This window comes from Tinamus guttatus, unplaced genomic scaffold (assembly GCF_059628265.1).
Source record: "Tinamus guttatus ecotype Peru unplaced genomic scaffold, ASM5962826v1 Tinamus_guttatus_pri_ptg000079l, whole genome shotgun sequence".
In the NCBI taxonomy this organism is placed as follows: domain Eukaryota; kingdom Metazoa; phylum Chordata; class Aves; order Tinamiformes; family Tinamidae; genus Tinamus; species Tinamus guttatus.
The window spans coordinates 5,748,623-5,756,681 of NW_028288613.1; the positions used below are offsets into that span (position 1 = coordinate 5,748,623).

The 8,059-nt window shown below is 54.2% G+C and overlaps 1 protein-coding gene across 2 annotated transcripts; it reads right to left on the reverse strand.

Moving 5' to 3' along the window:
* Positions 1-1,209: 1,209 nt before the first annotated feature.
* On the reverse strand, positions 1,210-6,850 carry EMX2 (empty spiracles homeobox 2). 2 transcript variants are annotated; one of them, XM_010218722.2, is made up of 3 exons: positions 6,291-6,841; positions 4,211-4,395; positions 1,210-1,706 (listed from the first exon to the last, which is right to left on the reverse strand). In XM_010218722.2, the coding sequence occupies exons 1-3, from the start codon at positions 6,679-6,681 to the stop codon at positions 1,539-1,541; spliced, it is 744 nt and encodes a 247-aa protein (XP_010217024.1). In that variant the 5' UTR covers positions 6,682-6,841; the 3' UTR covers positions 1,210-1,538. The 2 variants fall into 2 exon arrangements, with proteins under 2 accessions (XP_010217024.1, XP_010217025.1); XM_010218723.2 differs by lacking the exon at positions 4,211-4,395 and having other exon boundaries at positions 6,291-6,850.
* Positions 6,851-8,059: the final 1,209 nt, after the last annotated feature.

An 8,059-nucleotide genomic window follows, 5' to 3' on the forward strand; every position in this document is an offset into this window, starting at 1 on the left:
TCAGGTTGTGAGCAGGGAAGGGGCTGGGGTGGTTTGGGTGGGTTTTCTTCTTCCTTTTTTATTATTATTATTATTTATTTATTTATTTGCAGCAAGTGGGTCTCCGCGGCTAATTTTTTAGAGGTCTATTTACAAGCGAGCGGATCCATTAAGAAAATGCGCCTATGGCCTCAGGAATGCGCTGCGCGGTCAGGGAGTGCAGGCTCGACCGCACGAAAGTGGCAGCTAAAAACACGGGGAAAACTCTCTGTTCGCGAAAAATTTGGGGGAATAGGAGGAGGGAAATATATCGCTTAACATTTTAGGGCATATTGATAAATCTTTATTGACAAAATATTGACAATGACATACTTCTTGGAAGTATATAGTGTGTTAGAATTCTAACAAATTAAACACAAAACACAAAAATATTTACATTCTGGTATAGAAGACATGAAGGAAACATTTGTCACTTTTTTTTTTAGTAGCTCTATAATCTCGGAATAATATAAGGTCAGTGCTTGAAATTTTGCCCCAATGAAAATGGCCATTAGAAAAAAAATCAATCCGCGATTTTAAGTCCCTTTTTTTTTTTTTTCCCATTCTCCCACCTTGGGAGGTTTCCCACTGCTAAACTGGACATAGAGGTTGCACTTCATTTATTTTTTAAAATTGATCATCATCCGGTTTCGCTATGGGCATTTATTGGGGAGGGGGATTAATAGATTAGATTAGATTTTTATTTTTGGCAACAGAAGTCGTGACCGGCCCCAATCCCCTCCTCCCGTCCCCCTGTCCCACTTGCCCCACGGTGTTTGTCCCTCCAGAAGGAACACTATGCTTTGTTACTGCTACTTCATTTAGCTTTCACAAACACTTTGACGCCAGAAGTTATCATAAAATGTTTACAGACTGCACATTTCTCGTAAAATAAAATTAAAAAGCACACAGAACCTGTCTTAAAGGGAAAAAATTACAATTCATTTTTGCCTTTAGGAACCATTTTTTTCCTTTTTTTTTTCTTTTTTCTTTCTTTTCTTTTTTTTCTGTTTTCTTTTTTTCTTTTTTTTTCTTTTTTTTTTTTTTTGCCCAGTCGGCTTTACACATGCAATTCAAGTTTCTGAAACAGGTGTGGGTTTTGGCTGCTAATGGATTTTTTTTCTCTTAAAGACGGAAAAAAATGTGAAGTGCAAAATGTCCTGTAAGTTGGATTTTTTTTTGTATGTGTGGTTTTTATTTTTTTAAGATTTTTTAAAGGTTTTTTTGACGTAATGTTTTTAAAAGTGGACTGCGAGAAACGGAATACCTGTCAATCACCTCGCCTCGGTGGTTTGCCTTTGATTGACAGATCCCCTTGGCCAGAGTTGTGCCAGCAGTGCCACAGTTTGGAGCTCTCGCAGTGTCGACCTCGCTCGCTCTCCGCTGCCCTCCTAGCCGGGAATCGTGTTTTGTTGAAGATCTCGGTGTCCCTTCTCCGCACCGCCACGTCGGTGTGTTTGAGCCTTTAACACTTTCTTCTTGGTGGATTGGCTTGCTTGAGAAGTCCAAAGTGCCAGTTTTTAATCGTCCGACGTGACGTCGATTTCCTCTGGACTGGCTTGTTTGGTGGCGATTCTCCACCGGTTAATATGATGAGTCCCTTTTTTCTTCTGTTGTGAGTCTGAGCCTTCCTCCTCCAACTTCTGCCGCTTGAACTTCGTCCTCCTGTTCTGAAACCAAACTTTTACCTGCGGGGGGAAAGGCACGGCGCGTTAATCGGCCGCCTGCGCGGACGCGGCTCCGCGCGCGCAGGGCCCAGGCTGGCCGCGCACCCCCGAGGAGGGACGGGTCCCCCCTGCGCCCGCTCGGGCATCCGCAGGGCCACGAGATGCCGCAGGTCCCCAAGCGTCGACACGCGTGTGCGCAAAGGAGATGCATCCAGATGTGCGCGCACAGATGTGCTGGACACATGTGCGGGCAGGCAGCGCGCAGCCCCCGACGGGGCGAGCGGGCGGACGCAGCGTCGGGTGCGCAGAGACGCGGAGCCGCCGTGGATGCGGCTCCTGCGCATCAGCCAAGTGCTCAAACCCGAAATGTCCATTGGAGGCCAGTGGCTTCCAAAGCCCAGGCGCTCCCGTCGGGGAAGCTTCCGAGGTCGCTACTGCTCCCTATTCTCAGAGAAGCGTCCCGCAGCCTCCAACACCTGGGAAGCGCTCCCGAGGAGGCTGCGGGAGAGACCGGGCCGCTCCGGGCAAAGCCGGGATCAAGGAGCCCAAAGGCCCGCGAGGGCGGTGGGACTACGGGCGAGGAGGTGGCGGGGCGAGATCTTTCCCTTTCGGAAAAAAAATAGGATAAAATGAAACAAAAAGTGGCAACATTAAAACTTCCGGCGCTTCCGTGGCGGCTTCTGCGGACCTGCCGTCCGGGAGCAATCGTATTAAGGCGAAACCTGTAAGAGCCGTCGTAAATGCCGCTCTGAATTTGTTCCGAGACGAATAAATCTGACTTAACCATCCGGCAGCTGACTTCAGTGCTTTAATTACAGATAGTATTGATCTGGGAGCTATCTCCAGGGCCGGCCACACTCCTTGTAGTGGCCAAAGGTACATATTTTTTTTAAGCAGTTTAGACTCTGGTTCTGTCTGAAAGTGCCTGATAAAGGCCCCAGCAAGGGGGGAAAGGGAACGAGAGCTTTTTAATAAGCTGGTTTAACCCGCTTCGCTGCCTCTTCAGAACAGAGAGCTGCCTGGCCGGACACACATCTCTGCTGCATTTTCATATTCTCCAAAAGTCCCCCATTAAAAAGCTGAGCGGGGAACAAGGGGTGAGTTTAATTTGCTTTTAGTTTGCTAATTGAAGGGGAGGACGGTTCATTTCTGCACGCTGATCTCCCAAAAGGGAGCTCATTTGTAGGGGACTGGGGGTTTGACATCCGGACAAAAGACCCCAACCAGCTTCGGAATCAAGCAGCACAAAGACCACCTTAAATACAGCTTTCCAGTGGAAATAAGCCTGTGACCGGTCCCTTGTTCGGAGAACCTCATAAAAGTGGCGATCCCTTTTTATTGTTTTGTTAGGGAGACATTTTAAAACAAAAGCTCCAACCTCTTTATTACTTCCCCCACGAAAAGGAGTTAAAAAAAAAAAGTGTTACAACTTAATCCGCCTAGAGAACGCTCTGTTTACTGGGAACTTTGCACTAGGCTGCGGATGGGTGTTTTTTTTTTTTTTTTTTTTTTTTTCTTTAGTACAGTGCCACATACTGTAGCAGAGACAATCCCCATCTGGAGCCCTCTTTCTACTAGCCCCCTGGAAAGGAACAAAACAAAAACCCCAGCGCAACAACAACAACAACAACAGCGAAGCCCAACCCCGGCCTCTCTTCCGGCGACGAGAAAACCGCGTGGAAATCGCCCTCGCCGTGGACGCGGGGCAGGGGTCGCTGCCGTCTGGGGGCTTGGACCGCGGCGGCACTCCGCCCAGGCCCACGGTGAGGGGCGGCCCCAGGCTCCGCGCAGACCCTCGGCCGGGACACGCGGAGCCGAAACGCGGAGGAGTCTCCGACTGTTCCCTCCACGCAGACACCCGAAACGGTCCCCGGTGACTGCTTGGCCCTGGGCCAGCCGCGGGGGGCTCGGGGGGAGGTGTGAGGATTCCTTGTTGTGAACAATTTCGCTGTTTTTAAGCTTTATGCCATCATGAAGTGACTCCTTATTTCGCGTCTGCGGGACTCAGGGTTGCGAATGAATCCCGTGAATCCCGTTTCTGCCCCATTATCAAAGGGGGTCCTCTCCCCGCTTTTGTTTTTGCGCTCCCCGCCCCGCCTCCCCAGCTCTCGACACTAAACCATTCTTCCGAGCGGCCCCAGACCCGCAGCAAAGAGGCCAGGAGCGCCTTTCCGTCGCACACCGCGATGGTCTCCGCCGTCGACGCGTGGCTCCCTCTGCCCCTCGTAGCTGCCGGCTCCCCCCGGTGCTAGCGGAGCCACCCTGGGTCCCGCTGGGCCCGGGGAGGCCCCTCCGCAAAAGGCGAGAGCTGCCCTGGGCAGGCGAGTGTTTTATAACAGCGAGGCACGTGGCGAGGCAGGAGAGAGGAGCCGCCTCATCCCACCCCATAGGATTCATTCGAGAGGCCTAAATTCCCAGAGAATGGGCCGATTGGGACCCGCAGCTCCGGACCGGCCTCTGCTCGGCTCCCAGACACTTTCGCTTTAATCCGCGGCCGCGCTGCCCGCTCCGCGGCCGCCGCTCACCTGAGTTTCCGTGAGGCTGAGGCTGTGCGCCAGCTGCTTGCGCTCCGCTCCCACCACGTAATGGTTCTTCTCGAAGGCATGTTCCAGTCTCAGCAGTTGCGATGGCGAGAAGGCCGTACGGATCCGTTTGGGTTTTCTGGCCAGGGCGTTGTGCAATAGGAAGCTCTCCGGACTGGTTTCATTCCCTGAGCAACAGGGGAAAAGAGGGATTAGCAACCCACCTTCTCCCAAATGCTCCCCAGAGAAGTTTTTTTCTTCTTCTTCTTCCTTTTTTATTTCTATTTCTACATATACATGTATTAGCGTATGATTTGTTTTCTCCCATCGTTACCCTCGGAAGAACTGCTTGTTATTTTCATAAAGCTCCTTGCTTTAGTTCTCCTTCGAGAAGTAAAAGGAGGGAAGGGAAAGGAAAAGGAGATGACTCCAAAACATCTGGGGAAAAATAAACAAATACTAAAACACAAACTAGTGAGCACTAAAAAGGAAAGAAAAGGAAAGAAAGAAAAAATAAAAGTTGAAGAATTGGTGAGAGCCCGACCGCGGAGCGCAGCCTTCATCAGAGCTCCTTTCCCACCGCCATCCCCAGCTCTTCGCCGGTTTCTCTGCTTATTTATCCCCTCCTGGCGCTGGAATTGGGGCCGAGCTGCGCGGTCCCGATCGAGCCGCCGCCTCCGCGGCCTCGGCGCTCCTCGCCCAGCGGTTTTTCCTTCTCCTTCCCTTTCGTTTCGCCTCTTTTTTCCCCTGCCCAAAGTAGGGGGGAACCGCGGGAAACCTCGGGGAGGCGCCGAGGGAAGCCGGGTAGGAGAGGGCAGCGCTCGGGGGCTTCTCTCCCTGCAGGACGGCGCTCCGGGCCGGTCCCTCCAAGGTGGCCAGCGCGCCGAGGGGCTCTCTCCCTAAGTGCATTAAAAATCGTTGGAGGAGGAGGGTGTGTTTGAAATCAGGCTGTGGCTCAACACCAGGACATTTCCGCCTTTCATCTACCGCTCTTTACCAATCGCCTGATGGCTGTGACAAATAATTTGGTGAGCGAAACCTGCAATTTTATTCTGAGAGGGTAATAATCCATTTTGTATTTCCAGCCGCCTTGCTTCGGAGAGATTCTCCCCTTTCCAGCCCGGGTACAACGGCTCGGCTGCAGGAAGTCGGGGAATGGCACGGTGCAGGTGACTTGTTTTCGTTCGAAAATAAGAAATAAAAATACCTAAAGAGGCAGAATGGTCTCTTTCAGAGGGAACTGATTTTTTTTTTAAGAAAACGAAAGAGATAGAAATTGGAGCCATTAGAGTAGAAACCACCTCACCCTGCGGAGAAGGCGCTACCGATTGCAAAGGGTTAAACGAGGGGGATTTTATTGACCGTGCGCCATCGGATTTGGTTATTTTCCCTCGGCTGGTTGTTAATCGCTTGGCAGCTCGGGGGCTCTCCCGGCCCGCCCGCTCCCTCCGCGCCGAATCGCGCTCCCTGCGGCTCGGCTCGCCCCGGCGCCGCGGTTTCTTTTGCCTTTCCTGGGATTCGTTTCGTTCTTCTCCCGGCCCGCGTTCATACGAGGAAGGATTTTGCGCGGCTGGGAGCGGCGGAGGCTTCCCCGGCCCGCGGCCTCGGGAGCGGGGCCGAGCAGCGCGGAGCTTCCCGGGGGAGCGTGAACTCGCTCCCCGCTCTGCGGGGCCGTCTCCTTCGCGGCTCTTCGGCTGCTTTATTATTATTATTACTATTTATTTTTATTTAACGCCCAACACAACAAAAATATGCACCCTGGCGTTCCCCTGCTTTGGACCTCCGCTCTTTCGGAGGAAACAAACGCAGAAGTCGCCGGCCTTGCCTTCCTGCCTGCCCCTCTGCTCTAAAGGAACGGGAAAAGAGCCGGGAAAAAAGTAAAAAATAAAAAGAGAAAAGAAAGTCGAGCCCAAGCCGCCGGCCCTGACAGCTTCCGACTTCGGTGCCGGAGGAATGCGCCAACAAAAGACACCCGAGCAATTCGAGCCCGCGGCTCCGGTGCCCCTTTCCCCGGGCAGGGTCCGCGCGGCCCCGAGTAGGGCTGTCGAGGGGGAATAAGAGGGAAAACCAAAGCTGCACGTACCTTGAAACCTGTGGCCCAGGTAGCGGTAGCGGTGTATTAGCCAGGGGTAGAAGGTGGAGGGGTCCCGTTGCTGCGAGGCGAAGAGCGGGTGCGTGGAGTGCGAGGCGGGCAGAGGGTGGGCGGCCAGCGCGTGGGGAGGGGGCACGGGGTGCACGGGCACGGCCGGGTTAGGCGGGTGCGAGACGGCCTCTGCAAAGACCAAGTCCGGGTTGGAGTAGACCCCCCTGCCGGTGGAGTGGAAGCCGTTGAGGAAAGGGTTCATCGGGCTGGAGTTGGCATAGCTGAGCGCCGCCGGCCGGATGGGATCCTCGGAGCGAGACGCGGGCAAGGGGCTGTCTTTGGCCACCAGCGACTCGATGGTGAAACAGCGCTTGGGTGTGGGCTGGAACATGCTGCCGCGGCGAGAGTCCCCGAGCAAATCTCCGCGTGGCTCTGCGCGGCGCGCAAGGCGATCCGGGCAAGTTTGCAGCAGGGAGTGACTTGAGGAGGGATAGATACACACATAAATACACAGGGGCTGGAGGGAAGGAGGCAGCGGCAGCCAGCGGTACCCAAAAGGGAGACACACGCGCACACACACACACACGCACACACACAAAAAAAGTTGCTGGGAGAAGTTTCCCTCCTGCAAGGAAAAGGCAGTTGCCCCCCCCCCCCTCCCTCCCTAAGTCCAAAGACAATCCATGGATGTGATCGGCCCCTTCACAAGTTGTGCAAACGATTTGTTAGTTCATGAGCCTAATTAGTGCTGGGATCACATAAACAGCTTCCTCTGAAGCCTGGTAAATGGCTTGATGATTGGTCGCTATTACTCGCCTTGAGGTTGAAGGGGGGAGACTCTTTAAAGTGCGTCAGAGGGGAGGCGAGCGCCGGGCAGCGCCATCGGGAGGGATGGAGCCGCGGAGCGGTGCGGAACGGAGTGCGGCGGCAGCGCGGGGGGGAGCGCGGCGCCGCCGCCCCCGCGCAGCGCCCGCGCAGCTCCCTCCCTGCCTCCCTCCGGCCGCGGGCGCGCAAGGTAGGGGGGACAGCCGGGGTGGGGGTCGGGGGGCTCCGCTGGGTGCTGGGGGGCGGGCGGCGGCAGGGGGGCCGGGGGGTTGGGGTTGCCGCTGCATCCTTGTTCGCCGAAGCCACCGCACTCGGGCAGCGCGACAGCCCCGCGCCTGCCGCCCCCGGGGTCCTCCCGGCTCGGCGGGGGGACGACCTCCGTCCGCAAGGAGCCCCGCAGCCCCGGGGTGTCCCGCAGAGATGCCCCACCTGGAAAAAAGGTCTCCTCCCAGGGAGAGAATGTGCTGCCCTCCTCCTCCGCCAAACTTATGTGTTTTCCCCTTCACTCCTTCGCACTCCGGGCACCGAGCGGTGCCGAAAACAAAGCGCAGAGGCGGCTGCGTTGGGCAGAACCGGGACACGCGAACGGGACAGGGGAGCGAGTCTCCGGCTCCAGCCTTGTCCGGATTTTCGCGATTACCTTTGGGTCCGGGGATGATTTTAGGGCTGAGTTCTCCGGCTCCCATTGGCTGCGGCTGCAGCATAATTATGATCACATCCTAATGCTCTTGGCTGGTGCTTTCTGTTTATTGGTAGTTAAGGATCTATTATCTATTCATCAGCCTCCCATTTTTGCCAATTACATTCTTCTAAAGTGAAGTACCAGCAGGTATTTTGCACATTTACAATTAATGATAAAAAATCTGGCGTACTTTAAATCTATTACGCTGCTATGTAATTTATCTTAAAGATGCAGAATTGCTAATGTAAATTAATGTTTCTGT

What these genes read in the sequence shown, in the direction of transcription:
- EMX2 (XM_010218722.2), bottom strand. Translation starts at nt 6,681, where the DNA reads ATGTTCCAGCCCACACCCAAGCGCTGTTTCACCATCGAGTCGCTGGTG. An exon ending in CCTGGGCCACAGGTTTCAAG is followed by an intron (nt 4,396 to 6,290) that starts GTACGTGCAGCT and finishes CCTGTTGCTCAG; the next exon opens with GGAATGAAACCAGTCCGGAG. An exon ending in TCAGCCTCACGGAAACTCAG is followed by an intron (nt 1,707 to 4,210) that starts GTGAGCGGCGGC and finishes TTCCCCCCGCAG; the next exon opens with GTAAAAGTTTGGTTTCAGAA.